Consider the following 23,365-nt stretch of genomic DNA (forward strand, 5'->3'; position numbering starts at 1 on the left):
CAGAATTGCGAGATATAAACCAAGAATTTTCTCACAATTCTGAGTTTATATTTTGCAATTCTAACTTTTTTCCACCAGAATTCTGAGTTTATATCTCTCAATTCTGTTTTTTCCCCCCTTTTCGCCACGGAATAATAATAAAAATGTACAATTTAAAAAGTAATTGCGACTTTTTATCTCACAATTCAGTTTTTTTTTTTTTTAATTAAAAAAATAAACTTAAATAAACATAAATAAATGTAAACTGCAATCGCGAGTTTCTGATTGAATTGCGAAAAAAAGTCAGAACTGTGAGATAAAAAGTTGCAATTACTTTATTATTACTATGTGGCAGAAATTGGCTTCCAATCTCACTAGTAATAATTATGTTACTACAATGGTCTGGACATGTAGGATTAAAATACAATGAACTGTGAGCCTGTGTTGCTTATTACTTTAAGTTTTTATATGATTTAGATTATTAGTTTGATTATTAATAACTCTCACATAAGCTTGAGAGAAAGTGGGCGTGGCTTAGTCCTGCTCGTCTGTAATATCCTGTTGTAAAAGAACACAGTCATGCTGGGAGTGTTATTAACAATCAAATATCTAAGAAATAAAAATAAATAATTTGAAAAAGCCTATATGTTGTTTCAGGATAATTCCGATAAGTTATCTTAGCGGTAAGAAATAAAAAAAATGTCTACAGTTTTCATGTTATAAGATCCAGTTTGTTGAAGAATAGTACTATTTTTATTTTTTTTACTTGATAATTGGATATTTATTTTTGTAATTTTTAATTCAGTATACAAAAAAAAAAAGAAGAAAGAAATAAATAAACACGTTTTGGGTGGATCCGCACGTTCTGTTCCTCTCTGTGACGCAGATCTACCGGAATGTCCTGGCACATGCGCTCACGTGTTGTCATGTGTTTACCGGGCTTCAGTCCACGTGCTGCGCTCACGAGGCCCCGCCCCCAGCGTGGACACGCCCATCGGAGCTCATAAAGTTCAGAAAGTCCCGTCACAGCAGCAGAACGTCTCGACTCTACTGTTCCTCCGCTCTAGGACTGACTCACGCCACACTCTCGCCTCAAGACTCTTCTGAAGTTCTGTTTTAAACTCGATTCTGTCTTCCAGGATCTCAAACACTTATCCTGCAAACAGAGAGCTCACCCTTTGACTCTTCCGCACTCTTCTGCTCTGCTAAAACATGTAAGTCGCATCGTTTTTGCACGTTTATAACGTTTGCTTGTAAGTTGTTGAAGTTTATTATAACACTGTTGGTTTCAGTTTATGCAAACTAATGATAAAACTAGTCTGAAGTCTCTTTAGAGATTCTTTAAAATAACAATCGAGAAAATCAAACGTAGACGGACTCCAACCAAAAACGTTCCCTGTAAGTGGAACAGATCGTCGTGGCTCGTCATTGAGTGATGTTTGATCGCGGTTTGAATGTTAGTGTGAAGTGAAATGTCAGTAGTATCTGATCGCGACGTGTTTAACACCGGCTTACACAAGCTTCACGATCACGTGGACAGAGGAGAGAGTGGGCGTGTCCGCGTGACTTCTGACCAATCAAACAAACGCTCGGTTTCCCGCCGCTGTCTTGAACCGCAGTGACGTGTACTGTCACTACGTCATGATGTATTCATGAATGATGGAAATTAAAAAATATATATATTAAAACACAAGTTTCCTCATGGAAGAAGATGGTATTGGCTAAATTATTTGGAAAGTTATCTATAATAGATGAATATTATATATTGGATTATATATAAATTTTTTATATATATATATATATATATATATGTGTATTGAGTATAATATGTAGTTTAGTTAGTTTAGCAGTTGTTCTGTAGGAGTATTCAGTGCGTCTGGGTTCTGGTTGGAAAGTTCTTCAGAATTAGTGATTTCCTGAAACATTCACAACTAATTATCGTATTGGATAAAATGTGACTCTTGAGCCACAAGAACATTTTATAAACAGTGAGACATCAGTCATATATGATGGAAATATTAAAGTTTTTTTTAAACGTATTTACTCATATTTGGAATTAGCTTTTTAATTTTGGTTTGTTACTTTATATCCTTTTGTCATTTTTATTATTATTTTAAAAATATTTATAGCTTTAATTTATTTTGACACTTCAAAATAAGTAATTTTGGTACTTCATCTTTAACTCATTAGGCAATATTTATAATTTTAAGTTCAAGTTTTTAAATGTTAAGCTTTTCATCTGATATCTTATTTCAGATCTAATTAAGTCACCAAAAATGTAAGAAGTTACAATAACAACAGTCAGTAGTTTATGCTGGGTTTCTTATAAAAGTATTTCTTATATTAAATTAAATTAAAAAAAATTACAGTCACAAAACTGAAATATTTGCAAGCTTGATTTCGAGAATCCAGTGTTTAATTCTCACTATGCATCAGCTGAAACTGTAGTGCACTATATTAGCCGGCGGTCAGTATCTGCGACCTCTGCTGGTGAGATGATGCACTGCACTCCCGTCTGATCCAGAGAAACATGCCCGCACATGTCACTGTAGATTTGCCCAGACATGCAGCAGATCATGACTCACTTCAGCCTTTAAATACAGAGCACAGAGAGGCTCAGACATGACTGTGAGAGACTGGGACAGGTCAGGGAGGACACGCTTTCGCTGCGTTTCTGTTGATGTCATACTGAGACACTGAATGCAGTTTGACATTGTTCAGAGACTGTAATCGTGTCTTCTTGCAGCTTGAGCTCATGGCGATGCACAAGCGGATCCTGCGAGCTCTCAGGAACGTCCCGACGCGGCGGAACCTCTTCGGGCCGGTGGATCGCGAGCAGCTCCAGCTGGAGTACCGCGACGCTCTGAGGAAGGACCTGGAGGAAGCATCCCGCCGCTGGAGCTTCGACTTCGTCTCGGAGACACCTCTGGAGGGCGGAGACTTCCAGTGGGAGGGCGTGTCCGGGGAAAAGGTGCCCGTCTTGTACCGCGCCGGTCAGGAGGGCAAGCATCCGCGGCTGCGCGTGGGTAAAGAGAACATCCCCAGAACCCCAGAGAGATTCAGCGCTGTCCCGCAGGACGTGGAGAAAACGCCAGAAAAGAGTACAGAGCTGAAGAGGAAACAGACGAATATCACCGGTGAGATGGGCGGAGCCAAACAGAGATGCATTTATAGATGAATCTCAAAAATCTGTAGAAAATTAAGGTTATGTTTAGAACCTTTAAAGGGATAGTTCACCCAAAAATGAAAATTCTGTCGTCAATTACTCACCCTCGTGTTGTTCGAAACCCGTAAGACCTTCGTTCATCTTCGGAACATAATTTTTCGTCTGTACTGCGTCGCTTGTGGACGTGCGTTCACGACAGTATCATGACGCGAGCGTGTGGCGGCGCTGACCCAGATCCAGCGTGATGACATCAAAATGTGGAATAAAGTCGTTATTTTTGTTTTCTTTGCGCAAACAAGTATTCTCGTAGCTTCGTAACTTTACGGTTGAACCGCTGATGTCACACGGACGACTTTGTCGATCATCTTGGTACTTTTCTGGACCTTGATCGTGGTAGTTACCTTGCTGTCTATGGGAGGGTCAGACAGCTCTCAGATTCCATCAGAAATATCTTAAATTGTGTTCCGAAGATGAACGACGGTCTTACGGGTTTGGAACGACACGAGGGTGAGTAATTAATTATTTAAATTAATTTCATTTTTGGGTGAACTAACCCTTTAAGACTCAGAAATAAGCAGTTCAAAAGAATTAAATTTATATTAAACAGTATTTAAATTTGAATGTTTTTAATTTATTAGCTTAAACAGTAAATTAGCTTTATTTTTATATAATTTTAGTTGTATTAGTCATTTAGTACATTTCAGAAATTAAGCTACTAATTTACTAAGCAATGAATTTAGCTAAATTACTAAAACTTAAATTAATGCCTAAAACTTAATTAGTTTTATCTTTAAATTTATTTCAGCTTTAGTTTTACTAATTTTAGTACTTCAACTCAAACGTATTTATTTCATTTAGTTGCCAAGGCAACATTTAAGTTTTTCGGGTTTTTCATCTAATATTTATAGTTAATTTGTTTCATATTTCAGTCACCAGAAACTTAATTTTTTTTTTTTTATGGTTTCAGTTTTAGTAACAAATTCAACAGTCTGTAATTAATGCTGATTTAAATAATCATTATGAAACTAGAACTTAAAGAAAGTTACAAAACTGAATATTTAGATGCATAGTGATATCAGAATTTAGAAAAAAACGTTTTTAATTATCATGTGAATAATGCACAATGCAGTGACTTGTTAATAGTTTTAAAGTAGTTTAAAATAGGATTGACCTGTTTTGTTGTTTGTTTTTAAAACATTTATATATAGTTTTCATTCATTTATTTCACTTTTAGTAATTATAGCACGTCAACTCAAACATATATTTTTTTTAGTTAGTTAATTTTTGTCTTTAATAATAAATATTAGTCTTTCATCTATTTATATTTTAGATTTATTTAAACTTTTTTTTATTTTTATTTTTTTTACGTTTAGTAACACTAACAACAGTAATTTATGCTGATTTAAATAATCATTGTATTTTCAAGTAATTCGTATCTAATATTAATTAATGAGGGGAAAACTGCAAAACTTAAAAACAAATTAGAAGAAAGTTACAACTAAACATTTGAATTTTTAATGTATTTTTAGTTTTTTTTGCATCAGAATTTAGACACAAGTGTGTGTAGTTGATATGTGAATGATGTGATATTTAATTGTAATGTTTTAAATGTAATGGTTTCTTGTCCAAACAGATTTCTACCAGGCGAAGAAGAGAGTGGTGGCCACACCCGGCAAATCAGGACAATAACACACACACACACGGACTCAGGAACGCTAGTGTGTCTCGTCGGGACTCGTCTCCTCATAGGAGGAACATGGACACACGAGAACTGACGTAAACCACCGCTTCTTCTCACTAGATCTTCTGTTTTTCCACACGGTCATCTCCCTTCATCCTTTCAAGAACTCTAAACAATTATTTATAGCAGTTTTCTGTCGCGGTCGCGCTGTTTGATCTGTGCGGGGGTCATGGACGGAATCAAGAAACACACAACAGACTGTTCCAGAACTTATTTTCCATCTTCAATCATGTTTTTTTGAATGTTATTCATTAATAGGACATTGTTTCTCTGTCATTCCACACACACACACACACACACGGACTCAGGAACGCTAGTGTGTCTCGTCGGGACTCGTCTCCTCATAGGAGGAACATGGACACACGAGAACTGACGTAAACCACCGCTTCTTCTCACTAGATCTTCTGTTTTTCCACACGGTCATCTCCCTTCATCCTTTCAAGAACTCTAAACAATTATTTATAGCAGTTTTCTGTCGCGGTCGCGCTGTTTGATCTGTGCGGGGGTCATGGACGGAATCAAGAAACACACAACAGACTGTTCCAGAACTTATTTTCCATCTTCAATCATGTTTTTTTGAATGTTATTCATTAATAGGACATTGTTTCTCTGTCATTCCTCTTCCTGTTTATATGTTTGCATGTCAACGGTTAACATTTATACAAATTTACGTTTAAGAAAATGTGTTAAAAATCCTTTAAAATCCACTAGGATTTGTGTGGAGGGGCGAAAAGATTCTGGAAAAAATTCAGAATTTGTCTCTCAGTGGACCACAACATTTCATTACGAACAACACGACAGATTATAAAACACTGATTTTTTTCGGTGTGCATGTATACGAATGTATTGCTTCATTGCACAATACTGGTAGCTAATTTTAACTAACGTTTGGTGTCAACATTTATTTATTTATTTTTTTTTACACACAAAAATTCTTTATAATTCAAACCCTGTGGATTTTCTCACACCACTCTCGTAAAGGAACTGCAATTACGTTTTTACAATGTAGATTTATTTAAGTAAACACTTCGCGTCATTTGCGAAACACGAGCTGAAAGAAGTCTCTGCAGATTCTTTGTAAATTGCGTTGAATTTAGTGCGGGAGTTAGTGCATGAATGTTTAAACGAAGAATTTGGAGAGAAATTTGTTCTGCTTGCGTTCCGTGAACGCAGCTACAGCATATTTACAAACACTCTCAGTTTTACTTGTAGTCATGGAAATACAAGTAAACATCCCATTAACGTTTGTTTGAAATAAACGTAATCACAGATACGAACACTAAGCTTTCTACATTCACTAATTGAGTGTTGGATATGTTAAGTTTCAGCAAACATTCACTGAATCTGTTCTTGCTCTGTAATGGTTCTCATATCTTGATACTTGTAGATTTCTGCGACCTGTCTGTAAAGATCCTTTTAATATCCAGATTATTTGCCGTTGATGGAGAATTGCACTTGTTATTTTGAGTAGTGTAGCTTGCACATGTCTGTTTTTGTTAAAGTGCTCAGAATATATGCTGTATTTATTTTACGGATAAATATTGTATTGTAGATTGACATTTAATTGTTCTTGTAATAAAGCCGTTTATGAAGAGAAACTCTGGTGTGTGCGATTGATTTGTACAAATAAATCATTCCCCTAAATATTCAATCTGTTGATTCTAAATAAAAAATAAATTTTGTGCGAACACCACTTCTGTGTTGAGAGAACATTCAAATTTAACAATCACGTCACTAAAACATCAAAAATAAAATGTTATATTTCATAAATTGATGGGAACGTTTAGAGCATGTTTTTGTTAGTTGGGTACTTGGTTTCTGCTGCTGTGTTACTGATGTGGTGCTAATTGACCATTTCTCTGGATTGGTAAGTGAATTATATTAACAAGCTAACATGTTCACAGTCGACATGAAATTGCATTTTACTGCCATCATGTGATGTTGAATAACCTGTATTTAAAAATACAAATGTTAACGTTTACTGTATCGCAATTTATTAGATGGCACTAAACTACCATGTTAACTATTAGCTAGATTTAGGAAACTATGACTACATAGATATTCAACTATTAGTCACCATTTTTAACGCTAGTTGCTTAGGTAACGTCGTCGGTTGTAAAGGAGGCGGAGCCAGTTCTAAATTCGAAGTTTGTCTTTAGAAAAACAATTGTTCACAATCAGACCAGGAACATTCAATAAATTAATTAATTCAATACATTTTGAAATTTCATGTTGACTTTTGCGTATTTCAAACTTTTATTTTTGCATTAAGTGCATTTCTGTTTCCCATTAGTTTACAGATGCACACTGAGGGGCGAATCAACCTTATTTTTGTGTTGTAATCGACCGAACGCCACAGATGCCTATTGTGTTATTTACCCTGAAATATTCCTTTAAATAAGAAAACTCACCTCAGATGCGCGTCACACGCGTGAATGTAGCAGGTACTGTTCTTCAACATAATAGTGACCCAGTTGTTAAGAAGTGTGTTGCTATGAGACTGACGCGCGCACACACACATACCCCTTAAAAATGTGTTTATCACTGTGAAAACACACACCTACACACTCCCCAATTGTACTCTCATTAACACACAATGAAAAGAAACGCACACACACAGATTAATCTCAGAGTGTGTGTGCCTGTATGCTGCAGCGTGTGTGTGTGTGTGTGTGTGTGTGTGTGTGTGTGACGCATGCTCCGCTGAACTCCCCTCCCCCTCTGTTCATCTGCTCTGCAGCCGCGTCGAAACACTCAGACAAACACACGACCGGAGAGACGAGAAAGAAACGTGAGATACAGGCGAGACAAAGATGAGAGACACGAAACCGCAGCCGATATTGACTCTAGCATGAACCATGACAGACTGGAGCGAGAGATAGACAGCTAGAGGAGAGGGGTGGGGTGAACCTAGACAGACAGATCGAGAGAGACAGACAGGAGGGATATGGCCCTCTTACACGTCTCTGCAGTCAAACTGCATGCCCTGGACTGAAGACCATGGTAATTTATCGCAAATTAATCTTCTGTTCCTGTGTTGTACCATCCATCCATCCATCTGTCCATCATCACCCGTCTGTCTCTCTCTCACGCGCTGTTCTGCATGTCACAAGTCAGCTGCAGATTTGTTCTCATGCGTTTAACTCGACCACTGTCATTTGACACACATCCCTGATTCACGCTGCATGCATGTGTGTGTGTGTGTGTGTTTTCTGTCCCCCACCGATTAGCTTCAACCTACTTTATAAATGTGTCCATCAGCGGCCTGTATATGCGCACACACGCGCATGCTCTCGGCAGGTAACATGACTCAGATTCACATTCGTAGAACCCTGCTGCATGTGCATGCATGTGTATGTAACACAACAAACCTCGTCTCAGAGAAACACGCATTCTAGTGTGCTGTTGTGTCATGTTACGTGACTCCGTTGCATGCATGTGAAGATGCATGGCTTGCAGTAACCCTGCTGTGTCAGTGCGACTCTGAACACATATGCAGCAGGGCTCTGGACAGGTTGCATGCATCTTTTCATGCATGTGAAACGCATTCTCTGATGCACGTTGATTTGTTTACAGATGAGGTATTGCAGGTTGATATTTGCTTCCACTTTCTTTTGTGTATGCGTGACATTCACTCATCCAGCGTGTTTTGGGAGTGAATTGTGACGTTGCATTTATGAATGATTCATTTCAGATGCATAGTTACTATTCTATAGTGAGTGCTGTCTTATCATGCATATTGTTTATACATTGAAATACCAGTACTTCTATAGATGTTTCTGCAGATTTCATTTCTTAATTTAGTGTGATGCTGTGCACGTAGAGATATTTTCAGAACGAAAGTGGGTCACGCTGTGTGCCTCTCACTCTGAGCGTGTGAGTTTTTGTTCAGCTTGTAAACAGATGTGACCACTCACTCATGCATCTGCTGCGCATGACAAAAGGTGTTAAAATTAGCGTGTGGTTTCACATGAGATGTTTACGTGCATGTCTCATGTTTCTGTTAGCATGACAGCGCAACTCAGCTTCATGTGCTCATGTTTTCATTGTTTACATGCAGCTGGATAAAAGCGAAGTGTCTACTCTCAGTCTACCGCCCTCCGTGAGCCATGGTGGGTCAGACGGGAACATCAGCGTGGAGGCAGGGTTAGACGGGGCAGGCGGCGAGGTCCAGCGAACACGAGCGGCGCTGGAACACCTGCAGCAGAAGATCCTGAAGATCACCGAACAGATCCGCGTGGAACAGGAGGCCCGTGACGATAATGTGGCCGAGTATCTCAAACTGGCCCATAATGCGGACAAACAGCAGGCGTCGCGCATCAAACACGTGTTTGAGAAGAAGAACCAGAAGTCTGCGCAGACTATTGCACACTTGCACAAGAAGCTTGAGCACTACCACAAGAAACTCAAAGAGATCGAGCAGGTAAGTTCACATGCATGCATGCCCTTTCCAACTGCATTTTCCAGGGTAATGACTTCTATCCCCTTTTCTGCAGAATGGTCCTGCGCGGCAACCCAAAGATGTCTTGAGGGACATGCAGCAGGGGCTGAAGGACGTAGGTGCCAATATGCGAGCGGGAATCAGTGGTTTTGGAGGGGGCGTGGTGAAAGAAGTCAAGGGCGGAGTCTCTGCACTCACGCACACTGCCGTCGTCTCGAAACCCCGAGAGTTCGCTAGTCTCATCCGCAACAAGTTCGGCAGCGCCGACAACATCGCCCACCTGAAGGACACTCTGGAGGATGGGCACACGGAGGAGACGCCCAGAGCTCTGAGTGGCAGCGCCACACTGGTCTCCAGCCCCAAATACGGCAGCGACGACGAGTGCTCCAGCGCAACTTCCGGGTCAGCAGGTGGTAGCAACTCCGGCGGGGCGGGAGCAGCAATGGGCAGCCCGCAACTGGACGGGCATCACCACCACCATCATCACCACCACTCCTCGTCTTCCTCTTGGGATACGCTGCTGGAAGGCCTGCAGGAGACCAAAGTCAGTCAGGTGCATATGGAGGACGCCATCGAGGACATGAAAGCGCAGCTGCAAAGCGACTACAGCTACATGACCCAGTGCTTGCAGGAGGAGCGATACAGGTAAGACTGCAGCACCTACAGCAGATCCAACGCTTTCCAGAGCCAGATCTTCAGGCATGTTTCTTCTCTCTTTCCTCCAGATACGAGCGTCTGGAAGAGCAACTCAATGACTTGACGGAACTCCATCAGAACGAAATGAGCAATCTGAAGCAGGAGCTGGCCAGCATGGAGGAGAAGGTGGCTTACCAGTCGTACGAGAGAGCGCGAGACATCCAGGTGACCAACAATAACAAAGAGGGCGCAAATGTGCCGTGTTCCCAACCTTAAAAAGCAGGGGTGTCCAATCCTGCTTCTGGAGGGCCACTGTCCTGCAGAGCTTCAACACAAATTAAAAACACCTGACGCGGCTACTCACAGTCCTGTAGTCTGTAGGCCTGTGCTAGAACTTTCATGCAGGTGTTTTGGAGCATGCTGGAGCTAATCTCTGCAAGACGTCGGCTCTCCATGAGCAGGATTGGACACCCCTGAAAAAAACTCTGAATTACAATGACTTTTGGCACTTCTGAGTGTTACAACACAAGTGTGTGTGTGTGTTTGCATGCAGGAAGCAGTAGAGTCCTGCCTCACCCGCATTACCAAATTGGAGCTGCAGCAGCAACAGCAGCAGGTGGTGCAGCTGGAGGGCGTGGAGAACGCGAATGCCCGTGCTCTGCTGGGAAAACTCATCAACGTCATCCTGGCCCTGATGGCGGTACTGCTGGTGTTCGTCTCCACCATGGCCAACTTCATCACGCCCCTCATGAAGACGCGCGCCCGGGTTGGCGCCACCCTCGCCCTTGCGCTCTTCCTGGTCACACTGTGGAAACACTGGGATTGGCTTGAGCTCTGCCTGTTGCCCAGCTGAAGAACGTGAACAAAATACACGTCCAGAACTTAAACTCTAACTGTGACGCATCCCTCCCATCGTACCAGAAGTGGGTGAGACCTTGGCCCTGTCCCAAATCACACCCTAATCCCTCGCGGTCTTCCTCTGAGTCAACACTTTCGTGACGTAATGCCGCTTTGACTGTGGGGTAGAAGGCTGTTGCGGAGCTCGCCCCAGTGCGGACCCGGCAAAAGTGCGCATCGAGGGCACATAGCCAAAGGGGGCGCTCGCGAGCACCCTTCTGAAAGCTAAAATGACGAATGGGACATACTACGGTCTCGTGGACTTAACGGACACGTGCACGCGGCGGCCATTGTAAGTCCGCAAGACCGCAAGTACACATGAAGTGTGCCATTTGGGACAGGGCCCTTGAAGGATGTTTAAGAAAGATCCATCCATGGCTTCAGTATTGAGATGCGCGGCCTGAAGATGGTGCTGTCTGAATCCCAGGCCTGGTCTACATGGCTCTACATTTCCTGTCTTTTCCTTCTGAATGGGTTTCTTTCCTTTTTTAGACCACTGAGCTCCTTTTTGCTTTAACTAATGAATGTTAAAACTGGTTCTTAGAGCGGACACAAGAAATAAGTCCCGAGAATGGTCTTCTGCTGATGCATGGCTTTAATACCAACACACGGTCACATTTCAGATCCAAACATCTTCATGACTGAAGGAACTCTTTCATGCTGACACCAAAACTCTCAAAAATGTGTTGCGTTTAGTTTGCTTTGTCTCTGTGAAACTCTGTTATATATGAAATATCTCATAACAGAGGAGAATGAAACAATGTCATTGTCAGTTTACTTTGTGTATTGTTAAGTGATATTTGACATAGGACAAGAAGGCAGAAATGTAACGTCAGTAGTCAAGAATCAATACATCTGTCATCAGAACATTTTTGTAAACACAGTTGTAGTGTAACACTCACTGTTAGCATGATCATATTTCTCATGTTTCTACCCGTTTGCTAAATCACAACACCACTGTATTCTTAATAAATACATTTGCAAATTTGTATTCTTTTTATAATTTTGGTGAACATATTTTTTTGCATTGGTGCCACAATCTGCTGCTGTAATCCAGATGCTGATTTTAATCCAGATCAAATTCATTAATCCCAGGATGGATTACACAGTCAACATAAACCTGTTTCCGGCTCAAAATTAGATATATAATGATCTACAACTTTTACCACAACACAGCATGTTACGTTTCTTTTCACTTAAGCAGGCTAATAATTGTGAGTTTGTCGCAAACTTAATCCAGCTCTATAAATCAGCAGATATGATGTGGTTTATCGGTAATGAGTAAATCTGCTGGGTTCTCTGCAGGATCGACATGTAAAAGAACGCTAAAGGACGCCACCTGGCGCTCAGATTGAGGTCTTACACACTTCATTATATTTCTAATGAGAAGCAGCTTTCTTTAATTACCATTATGCAAATAAGATTGATCTGACAAACTGTGCTTGGAAAAGAGGAACGAGGACAGAATGGCTAATATCGGATGTAGTACGCTAAGATAAGCGCTTTAATATTGTTTATACATCAATCATTTGACATTTAATCTTATTTTAGATTTACCTTAATAGATTCATCGTCCATATAGTCGCGTCCACGGACCGTTCGCTGGCTGCCCGCCTGAGGGAATTTAAATGCTAAAATGGCGCGAGATTTCGTAACGGTAAGTTTCAATTTTACTGGCTGGTTTAGAAGTAATTCTACCAAGAAACAAAGACTAGTTTCAACAAATGTTCTCAACAACTAAAATCAGCACTTTTGAAGAAGAACTGGATTTGACAATGCTGTGAGGGTATGAATATAATTAATTCTGACAGATTTTTTGACTGAGACAGCAAGTTACAGTTAATTATTTCCTCTTTTCTAGGGTGTTTGTGAGATAATTACTTACTAAATTCACCTACATTTAAATTATATATGTAAATACATTTTTAATTACACACCATTTCATTGGTGTTGTTTGAACAAATTTAACAGCGACTTGTATCATTATTGCTATGAGTATTAACCATGACCTTATTTAACAAACAGGCTTCAGGTTAAAATTACGTCGTTGTGTAAGGTATTCGTTTATGTCATCCAAACCCATTTTACCTAAAAATATATAAAGCACCTTCTGAGATTTTAAGTTAATATATTTCATTAACTTATCAACACATTTACATGTTCTCAGTGAACAGGACAAGCAGGTAAATAAAAGTATTTATTTATTTTTATTTTCTTTGCTGTTGTGTTTTTTTTTAAATGGCTTTTCCTCAACTTAAAATTGTTTTGCTACATTTTAATTAATACTCAAGTCATTTAAAGTGACAAATTAATTTTTAAACATTCAAATATTCCATGTATATGCCTACTGTTGAGTGCATAAATCTGCATGTATAATACTTCAACAAGATGGTTAAATGGTTTTAGATTTCAAGCACCTGTTTGTCTGTATACTCATCAGTTCAAACATCAGCAATGAAGTGCATCAAATATAAAGCAGACAGTAATTCAGGGCTTCATGATTTATTTTTTTTTATTCACTATCATCAGGAAGATCCCACACGATCAATAAAGTTGATAACAGGTGCTCTCATGATACAGGACAAAGGTCAAGGGTCCGAGGTCAGCAGTCACACCCTTCCACACACAAACAAACACACATACAACTAGACATTCAGCGTCATAAGATTATTCGTCATTTACCACTGATGTAAATGAAGAGGCTTTCTGTTTTCCTGAATTTCGTCCCAAATAGAAAGAGAGTAGAAACAGTCGCAGTATCAAAGGTGAAGAATTCCTGATTCAGAGTGTGTGATGATCATATTGCTGTGGTATTTCTCTCCAGGATGAGCGTCCATCTGTCTCTCTCGCCGACAGCGGAGGGGCTGATCTGTGTGTGTGTCCCTGCTGTTCTGGACCCTGCAGGTGAGTGTAGTTTGGTCCTCAATGCCCTGGGTAAAGTGTAAAGAGACAGAGAGAAACGGGTAGAGAGAGAGAAGAGAGCGAGAGATACAGAGACGGACGGGTCTAAGAGGAACGCTGCGTGTAGAACAAGATGTAGGCCTGAGTGCTGCACACCTCCTCCACACTGCACATGTTCATCTCCGAGTCGTTACAGTGAACCCAGAAACCTGCAATGCAAACCATGCACAACAACTTTGACGTACACCAATAAAATTGTCTAAAATCTATCTATAGTAATTAAAAAGTAATGCATTAGTAGTTACTTTAAAAAAGTAATCTTGTTACGTAACTTGCGTTAATTGTGTTACCCCAAACACAGACTTTGACTGCTACTGGCTACTTGATAACTTTGGAGTAAACAATGGAAAGTGTTGCTCCTACCGCCAAAACATGCACAAAGTAAAACTTGCATTCGTCTGTTGCAATTGCATTGCAAGAAATGTGAAGCATGCAAGCTGCTTGCTTACACCGAGGATTGCGTTCACACCAATTGTGAGCAGTCCACATTGACTCTGACGCAGTTCGCTAGTTGGGAAGAGCGACTTACCTCCTTCAGTGTTATAACAGTAGGCCGTGTAGTGCCCTGAGCCAAAGCCTTTCCCATGATGCATCACTACAGCAGATAGGTCATAGGTGTAGGCTTCTCTTTGCGGTGTCAGAGCGGCGTCCGAGCAGCAGTATGGTTGTATATTCAAGACCTGATCAAAAGCCACGTGGACGCCGATCTTCTCCCTGTGGTTCCGACCGGACCACCTGGACGGAATCGTTAGCATGAGGTGAGTTCAAACCAGGGGTGTCCAATACTGCTTCTGGAGGACCAACGTCCTACAAAGTTGAACTCCAACCAGTTTCTAATCTGAAGATCATGATTAGCTGGTTCAGTTGTGTTTGGAGCTAAACTGTGCAGGAACAAGTTTGGACGCCCCTGGTTCCAACTAACAAACATATCAAGGTAAAACATGGGAGGTGTTCTGACTGACCGGAAGCGTTTGAGGTGTAGCCGCAGCACCTGAGGTAAACGGCAGATGAGTAACTGCTTACAGGCCTCCGAAAGGGACAGGGGCTTATGGGACGATTTACGGCGCTTTCCTGAAAATGCAGGAAATTTAGATAAATGCATCAACAACTTTGTGATGTCTGTAAGAAAGGCGCAACTTACTGTTGCAGAAGTTGCAGGCGTAAATGCAGCCCTCCAAAGCCTCCGTCTCCGTGAATTTGGCGAGCATCTCTGACAGCGAGCAGCTCTGTTGACACGCCGCAGCGCTGGGCTTCTCCATGCGGTGGTATCGGTTTGGGAACTCCAGAGACAAATCCCAGAACGGCTCCACTGTGTTCGACTTGTGCTTGCAGGACAGACACGTTACCTGCAAGTTCAGTTTAGAAACATTGATTATTGCAGATAATTCACTCCGTAATTTAGTCCTACATGCATTTATTCAATCAATTCAAGATGAAACATCTAAACCAGTGGATCCCAAACACATTCCTGGAGCCCTTCAACACTGCACATTTCGCACGTCTCCTTTCACAACCAAAATAGAGTCTCTACTAAAAAGGTGATGACCTGAGTTTGGTGCGTTTAATGTAGTAGTGTTGGGGGATCTCCAGGAACAAGGTTGGGAACCACGGGTCAAAACAGGTAAGCTGCACGTCACCTGGCTGAGCAGCTGTCCGTGGAAGATAGTGTTGAGCACTTTAAGGACTTGTTTGGACAGTTTCCGCTGTGTGATTGGGATCAGGAAGTGTTTCCTGGGTCCGTCCGACTCCAGTTCCTGCTGGACTTTATCTAGAAGCTCACACAAGAACTCTTGCGCGTCCTGCTGGTCGTATCCGCGGAACGCCGGGATCAAGTTCCACACGGAGTGCAGCATGGCAAACGGAGACACCAGCGACCACCGACCCGACCACATGACCCTGAAGAGCGTGTGCAGCTCGTGACACAATGACATCTGCTGCCGAGCCGAGGACCGCGGCTCTTTCGGTTGCACCAGTTCCGCCGAGCTCAGGCTGGGCAGGACGTTCTGTTTGCTAAAGGCGCCTCCGCTCGCCCTCCCCAAGCGGCCCAGTGCAGTGAGGGCTCCCTGCGATTGGTTGGTCTTAGCGAGCAGCTCCTCTGTCTCGCACAGGTCCAGTGTGAGGAAACACTCCCTGAACTTCTGCAGGTGACTCAGCACCTGGAGAATGGAGTTCATGTAACACGTGTTCCCGAGGTTACGCAGTCCCGTGACCCCGGGCGCTAGCTTCCTGCGCCGCGACGACTGTGAGGCGTGATATCGGTGCAACCGACCTGCGTTACGAAGCGATTTGCGCGAAAGGGGTTTGTTGGACCGCGACAGAAGGGACTGTTTGGGAGCCGAAGGGAGTCGTTCCGGAGGTTCACGGAACTTCCGAGGAATAAGTGCGAGTGTTGGACGTGGAGCCTGGGTGAGCAGCCGTGCGCTTTTCCTCGGCGGCACATTGGCTAGTTCTCCCATGAGCCGCTTCTTGACCTCCCTGCGTTGCCGTCGCTTCTCCTCTCGCTTTTGTTCCTGTTTCTCCTCACGCTTCCTGTGTTCTTCCTGCTGCCGGTTCCTCCAGCGGCACAAGGCACCTTGGAGGAGAGTTTCCCGCCGGTGCCACAACGCCGTCTGCATAGCGCCGTCCCGCGCAACCTTGCACACTCTAACTCCGCCATCGGATGTTGACGACCGCAGGGAGCGCTGACCAGGGCTGCGGACTGTAGATAGTGCCCCTCGGAGGAGCTTCAGGTCGCCCTCGACGTTATCGTTCAACACGTAATCGCCGCACGCGAAACAGAAGACGTCCAGTTCGCGTACATCCATGGCTAGCGGGTGCTGCGTCTGCTGGTAGTGACTCAGGGAGTGTTCTTCCAGGTAGCGGCCGCACGCTACGTGAGCGCACTTCAGACAAGCCCATACGGACTCCGTGGTGCTGCAGTCAACGCAGCGCCACATCTGCGGGTTGAGGATGGAGTGGCCGTGGCCCAAACGGAACCGCACCACATGCTTACAGCGATCCATGTCTCCCAACACGCATGAGCACTTGGAGTCAGGAACCACACGCCATGACCGCACTCATCCTAAGAACAAGATAAGATAACAATGTTTTTAATTGTAACATAAGTTACTATTTCAAGTAAGTAATGCATTACTGCGGTCAAAGACAACTGAAAACATGCATGTCTGAATGCAGCGCACCACTTTTTTAAGCAATATTACTCACTGTGAGAACCAGCGAGCTTCAGCATCAGAGCAGACGTGTCCTGCCGCTGCACAGTGTAAAAGACTTCATCATGCAGAATGAAAACTGTGGATGAAAAAACACTTGAACACACAAATCCGTGTACACACCATCCTGATCTTAAACAGAATCTGCATTTGATTTGTTCTTGAACTGGTTTCTATGGTGTGTTTGTATATGTAAGAGTGTGCAGTTGTGTTTGATTGTCTGTTTGTGAATATATACAAATGTTTTTTTTAAATGTATGACTGCGTGTGAATGTTTGTATATTTTTCATTAATATTTGAGAGTTTGTCACACAATGCAGTGTGTGTACACTTATGAGTGTGTGTCTGTCTCTTGTTTGAATGTTTGTGTGTGTGTGTGTGTGTGTGTGTGTGTGTGCTAACCCGCTAGCGCTACTCACAGAACAAAAGACGCTCCGCCGGGAGACACGCGGAATCCGCGGCAGCAGCGGATCCGGGAGGTTCCGGTACCGGCGCTCGATCGGTGTGTTTGTGTGCGTGTTTATACCGGCGCGAGAGACCCGTTACTTTAAACCGCTGAACAAAAACCAGCAAGAGCCACAGCCATAGGATAAACTCACACCGCAAAGCCACCGATCGGCTTTCAAACGGCGCCCCGGCGCGAGCCCTCCACGAAACAGCCGGTGAAGTGCGTCTGACGAGTTCGATGACGGTTAATATTTGCGTGTTTTTTTCACACTCGCTTTCGGCTGTTATTTACCGCCATCATCCGCACGCGCGAGCTGTCACCATTTTCGGCTCAACCGAATTCGCCCAGCGCCGGCGTCACTGCGCTCTGATTGGCCGAGGAGCGATCAATCGCATGACGACCGTGTTCTGATTGGTCGAGACGGCGATCGGTAGCGCGGTGGAGGCGTCCGTCAGGTTTTAAAGCTCCAGAGGCGGGGTCAGTTGAACAGATTAACCTTGTCCATAACATGATCATTTATTTATTTATATATTTTTTACATTTCATAAGCAAGCGCATATAAAATTAACAACAGTGGAAAAGATACAAACAAATGTGTGAACAAAGGTTGAAGTATGGACTTTGCAGTTCATGGTGAAGTAGCTTACATACAGTATGCTTACCCAGCATGCTTTGCGACTGGGCTCTAGAGTTTTATCCTACCACTTAATAAGATTCAGTAAAATGTGTTGGGGGAATTCACATTTTCACATTTACTGTACTGTAATATCGCAAGTTGTGAATGCGTATTACCACGTAGTACCAGAATTACAGCGACGTCTTTCGGTTTCGAACAGAATGTGTTTGCTAGCATTGCTGTGATTTGGGTCATGCTAATTTAAGCTCATATGTAATCTAAGGCTGATTTCATGTGGCTTGGCATTCAGCCACGGTGTGTTCTGCTCATGCATATTCAAATGAACTGGTCTTTTCTAGCCAATTCATCTGTTCTGCATTTGGTAAATGCAAATGTGGTTTTCCTGTACGAACGCCAATAAATGAAGGCCTTCATGCGTCTTAGAGCTAACCGGTGTCGTTATTTTAAACGTGTTTGTTTTGGCGAAACTAACTGCTCTTTAGCGCAAATTTTCAGGAATGGTTCGTAACGGAGTTTTTGTTTCAGTTTAATCGTTTCGTAAATTGATTCAGTTTTGAAGTGTTCAAAACACACTGGCGACCCCTGCTGGTCAGGAAGAAGCGAACGCAACCAGAACCAATACTAACTTGTATAATGATGCATTTTATAAGAAAAATGACACTTTTTCATGAAAGTGTAATATATTAACGATAAACCACAAATCATTACTTACCATTAAGTAAGTGCCTGAATAATTGTTTTATTCACTGGTAGTGTTTGTTTTGTGTTTTCGAGAGGGTTATCAGGCCAATGACCCTCTATTTTTCCATTATACGTAAGCGTTTGTCATTTAAAATGGATTCAAGATAAGTTAAAACCACGTATTAGATTCGAAACGAAAGGTCTGTAAATATTGATTCAGGGTTATTAGTTACTAAAACCACAAAAAAAAAAAAAGTTTTGTTACGACATAAATGTTTGTTTTATTTTATTTTTTACGTTACATTTTATTTTAGCTAGTTGCCAAAGCAACAATTCTCATTTTTTTTTAGTTTGTTGAAGCGCTAAAATAAACTAATAAAAATGACAAAAGACAACAAAATTACCAAAGCTAAAATTGAAGTGAAAACATAAAATAAAAAATCGAATTCAAAATATCAAGAAAAACTACAATGGTATTTCAACGACACTGAAACAACACCACATTCATTTTGTTTTGATAAAATGATTACAATTCAAATTGAACAGTTTATTTCACAAACACAAGTGTAAACACAGAAAATAAGCATCCAGAGCCACAAATAAAGTAACAAAGGCAGGAACTGAATCAGTCATTTGTGAAATGCTCCTGTTGCTGGTATAAAGTTCTCTCAGAGACTCCTCGCAGGACTGTAAAGAGGGCTGTGTTTCCAGATGCGGTGTTTGCGTGGGTTGAGTTCAGGTCTCAGCGTACGCCGCTGCCTGGCAGCACCTGCTGTTTGCGCACTTTACCGAAGAGCTCCAGGTACTGGCTCATGGTGTCCATGCAGTCCACTGGCGTGTACAGACCCTCGGCTTTATTGGTGAACACAGCCGGCAGCTCGGGCGTGCTTGAGCCCAGAAAACTCTGCATGAACTCCTTCATGAGGTTCCAGCAGTCTCCAGGAATCACGCAGGCGCAGTACTCCACCTGCAGACACAAAACGACGATCACTGCACGGTATCATGCGTCTCTGAACACTGTTAATCAGAAAAAACAATGGGTCTCATTCACTAATAATTGCGTGGATTATTCAAACTTATACTAATTTCTTCCCACAGAACATTTCTACCTAATTCACAACACGTGTGAACATGAATTAACGCTGTTGTAATGTTAATGAATTTGGAATAGTCTACAGGTCCGTTCACACCACAAACGATAACTATATAACTGTGACGATAACTATATACTATATACTAACGATAACTATATTAACATCCACACCAACAGAAAGTAACGATAACAATAGCGATTAACGATATTGGCATCCACGCCAACAGACAATAACGATAACTCGGCGATTAACGATATTAGCGTCCACGCCAACAGACAATAACTCGGCGATTAACGATATTAGCGTCCACGGCAACAGACAATAACGATAACTCGGCGATTAACGATATTAGCATCCACGCCAACAGACAATAACGATAACTCGGCGATTAACGATATTAGCGTCCACGCCAACAGACAATAACGATAACTCGGCGATTAACGATATTAGCGTCCACGCCAACAGACAATAACGATAACTCAGCAATAAATATTAGCGTCCACGCCAACAGACAATAACTCAGCGATAAATTATATTAACATCCACACCATGAGACAATAACTATAATGAATAATGATATTAGCATCCACACCAACAGAAAGTAACGATAACAATAGCGATTAACATTATTAGTGTCCATGCCAACAGACAATATAACTCCGCGATTAATGATATTAGCGTGATATATAGTTATCAGACAATAACTATAATGTTAAATATAACAATTATCCACACCAACTAATGATAACTATATTAGCATCTACACCAATGCACGATGTTGTTTATTCTAATCGCGCACTGCAGTTTTGTCATCTGCCGCTTTAAAAGTTCGCATTTTTTAAAGAGTGGATTCTGATTGGCTGTTAATGTTTTTATCGGTCATCAGCTATCTTCAGACTATGATATTCTTACTAAATTAGAATGATTATTAAATGATGATTATGTTTAATAGCTGGTATGAAGTTTTTGTGAAAGCAGTATGCGATTTTTACACACGTTTGTTTTCAGTCGCTCCTACATTTTTCTTCAATTTTAATAAATTGGTAAAGTTATTAACGAATCACAGTTTATTCGTACGAGCCCTGTTGAGCACATTCAAACCTCGACTGAAATGCCTCTGGCGCTGGAGCTCATGGCGACGGTGCCGATCTTCACCAGGAAGTCGCAGTAGCGGTAACGTGTGCCGCGGCTCTCCACTTTATGTCCCTTGGCGTTCTGGAAGTGACTCTTGAGTTTGACCATCAGGACGTCGAAGTTGGCGTCGGCGGTGAGACCTGGGCCGCCTTCGAACAGAGCCATGCTGCTCAGCGGCGTCTCGGAGTTATGCATCACGTACAGCAGCTTCGACGGCTGACCTGCAACACACAAGGAACGTGTGGTAGGTACGGTCTAGTTTCCATGGCAACATACGGCGGAGCGTCGCACTCACCGGTGGCGTTTCCCGTGGCGTGGTACGTCTCGCAGTCCACCCAGAAGTTTCCCTGTTTAATGGCTCCCAGCTGCTCCAGCTTCTTATGCAGCATGTCGACCGTCTGCTGCACGCTCTTGCCCTCCGCCACCGGCACCTGACACACGCTAACACACACACACACACACACACACGTACCATCAGGAAACACGCTAGAGGCTCATATTATCATGCTACCTGCCAGATTATAACAACATTCTGAAACTGTAAAGTCTGCAGCACTGTGTTAATGTGCTGCTAAACTATTAAATTTATATATGTTGCCATAATGTGATCGCTTTAATCTACATTTATATTATGCAATAAAGCAAATTTAAAAACAGAAGAAAAGGCTTAGTTTATATATCCTTACATATATATATTTTTCCTTAAATACATTAAATATAAACTCATAAACTATGAATAAACTAAATAGTTTTATATTATCATATAACTTGCCAAATTAAAATTTCACAGAAGAAAATGTAGTCTTTCATCCAAATAATTAAAAACTTGTGCTATAAATTTTTTTTCCCCTTAATTTGTATTAAAATACATTTCAGTTTGTGTAATACTTATTGCAATAAGTTAATTTTGAAAGCTTTTTTCATACAAAACAAACCAAAGAAAATTATTTTATAGATATAAGAATTCTCATATATATATAGAATAGAAACTATTTTCACTCAGAAATTGCTAGCAATTTTCAAACAATAAAAAACGGCAAGTTTTGAAGTAGAAAAACTGAAAAAAATGTTTCCTTGTAAAACGCACTTCAATAATCTTTGTTTTATTTTCAACATCAAAAATAGCTTTCACAGATAAACAATTTCTGACAGACGAAGAGCGTTTTGTTTCTTTCCAAAGCCTCTCAGTGCATTCAAGATATTAGAATAATTTATAAGCACCGGAGCAAAGAAATCGAACCATTAAAAACTAAATTTACAACAATAATATAAAAACAAGTGTTTTCTCACCACGTTACACCCATTTCTTTGGCACAAACTTCCGCGATCCGGTATTTACTTCCGGATCAATCCGGCTTTCGTGAATAACCCAAATTCAGTTAAAGTGAAAAACTTTAATCGGACAATACATACATATCTGAAATTATCTATATAATTCAATAAAATGATCGCAGACGCACTGAAACATTGATTGAGAGCAGTGTATCTCATGTGGACCGAGTGCTGACCGGAAGTAAACAGTGTGACGCAGCGCCGCTCTGAGATCAGCTGTTATGAGCGCCGCATAAAGACTGAGATCTGCGCTCGATTCGCTCCTCTGACCTCAGATCAGCCGCACACACACACACACACACACACACACACACACACTGCGCCATTTGCTTCAGACACACGTGTGTTCGGCGCTCAGCTGCATGCCATGAGTTCAAGCCGGAGGTAATAATACTAATAATTGATCGTATAAATCCTCATCCTCATCATCCTCATGCCGAAGGTGAAGAAGAGCAGCGGCGCGCTGTCTCTGGCAGATCAGATCCTGCAGGGAGACGCGGTCCGGAGCAGCGGCCGCCTGAAGAACCGGAGCCGGAGCCGGAGCGAGGAGGAGCAGGAGTATGTGGACGAGAAACTGTCCCGAAAGATCCTCCAGCAGGCCAGAATACAACAGCAGCAGCTGCAGAGCGAGCTGGGACTCACTCCAGACACCAGGAGACCACCAGCCACTCGACTAGGTGAGCCAACTCACCTGACCATCAGAGACAGACAGACAGATAGATACACAGATAGATAGACAGACAGACAGGTAGATAGATATGTGAGTCTATATAGTCTTTAGACAGTCAGGTAAATATTAATGATTGATATAGATAGGCAAATAGATATATAGACAGACAGATATTTACAAAGGATATTTGAGTCTATATAGTCTACAGATAGATAAAGACAGACAAATGTTTGATATGTAGACACAGACAGATGTTTATGATATACAGACATGGATATATTTATGATATATAGACAACCAGACAGATGTTTATAATATATAGACACTACAGACAGATAT

General features: G+C 41.8%; 5 protein-coding genes across 7 annotated transcripts in view; 3 read left to right on the forward strand and 2 right to left on the reverse strand.

The window, feature by feature from the left end:
- The first annotated feature begins 830 nt into the window (after nucleotides 1-830).
- On the forward strand, nucleotides 831-4,836 carry cdkn1a (cyclin dependent kinase inhibitor 1A). Its single transcript, XM_016488898.1, has 3 exons — nucleotides 831-1,193; nucleotides 2,726-3,116; nucleotides 4,779-4,836. The coding sequence occupies exons 2-3, from the start codon at nucleotides 2,735-2,737 to the stop codon at nucleotides 4,832-4,834; spliced, it is 438 nt and encodes a 145-aa protein (XP_016344384.1). The 5' UTR covers nucleotides 831-1,193; nucleotides 2,726-2,734; the 3' UTR covers nucleotides 4,835-4,836.
- Nucleotides 4,837-6,842: 2,006 nt separating this feature from the next.
- On the forward strand, nucleotides 6,843-11,115 carry LOC107690538 (transmembrane and coiled-coil domains protein 2-like). The gene is made up of 5 exons (XM_016488896.1): nucleotides 6,843-7,889; nucleotides 8,947-9,309; nucleotides 9,383-9,972; nucleotides 10,053-10,188; nucleotides 10,517-11,115. The coding sequence occupies exons 1-5, from the start codon at nucleotides 7,887-7,889 to the stop codon at nucleotides 10,814-10,816; spliced, it is 1,392 nt and encodes a 463-aa protein (XP_016344382.1). The 5' UTR covers nucleotides 6,843-7,886; the 3' UTR covers nucleotides 10,817-11,115.
- Nucleotides 11,116-13,353: 2,238 nt separating this feature from the next.
- On the reverse strand, nucleotides 13,354-17,895 carry LOC107690537 (ubiquitin carboxyl-terminal hydrolase 49-like). Of its 3 annotated transcripts, none has more exons than XM_016488892.1 (8): nucleotides 17,450-17,895; nucleotides 17,026-17,109; nucleotides 15,459-16,882; nucleotides 14,963-15,167; nucleotides 14,784-14,892; nucleotides 14,351-14,556; nucleotides 13,918-13,970; nucleotides 13,354-13,790 (listed from the first exon to the last, which is right to left on the reverse strand). In XM_016488892.1, exons 3-8 carry the CDS (start codon nucleotides 16,821-16,823, stop codon nucleotides 13,620-13,622), a joined length of 2,109 nt encoding a protein of 702 aa, XP_016344378.1. In that variant the 5' UTR covers nucleotides 16,824-16,882; nucleotides 17,026-17,109; nucleotides 17,450-17,895; the 3' UTR covers nucleotides 13,354-13,619. The 3 variants fall into 3 exon arrangements, with proteins under 3 accessions (XP_016344378.1, XP_016344379.1, XP_016344381.1); XM_016488893.1 differs by having other exon boundaries at nucleotides 17,001-17,109; XM_016488895.1 differs by having other exon boundaries at nucleotides 13,706-13,970; nucleotides 17,450-17,890.
- Nucleotides 17,896-19,328: 1,433 nt separating this feature from the next.
- On the reverse strand, nucleotides 19,329-22,596 carry med20 (mediator complex subunit 20). Its single transcript, XM_016488897.1, has 4 exons — nucleotides 22,315-22,596; nucleotides 21,320-21,465; nucleotides 20,992-21,245; nucleotides 19,329-19,763 (listed from the first exon to the last, which is right to left on the reverse strand). The coding sequence occupies exons 1-4, from the start codon at nucleotides 22,326-22,328 to the stop codon at nucleotides 19,539-19,541; spliced, it is 639 nt and encodes a 212-aa protein (XP_016344383.1). The 5' UTR covers nucleotides 22,329-22,596; the 3' UTR covers nucleotides 19,329-19,538.
- A 63-nt stretch (nucleotides 22,597-22,659) lies between these two features.
- The window catches only part of bysl (bystin-like), a 6,193-nt gene continuing 5,487 nt past the window's right edge, over nucleotides 22,660-23,365 (forward strand). The window contains 1 exon segment of the mRNA XM_016488899.1: nucleotides 22,660-23,033. Within this exon segment, the coding sequence (XP_016344385.1) occupies nucleotides 22,790-23,033 (244 nt within the window). The 5' untranslated portion in view covers nucleotides 22,660-22,789.

The sequence above is a fragment of the Sinocyclocheilus anshuiensis genome, unplaced genomic scaffold (genome assembly GCF_001515605.1).
Source record: "Sinocyclocheilus anshuiensis isolate Anshui unplaced genomic scaffold, SAMN03320099.WGS_v1.1 scaffold1849, whole genome shotgun sequence".
In the NCBI taxonomy this organism is placed as follows: Eukaryota; Metazoa; Chordata; class Actinopteri; order Cypriniformes; family Cyprinidae; genus Sinocyclocheilus; species Sinocyclocheilus anshuiensis.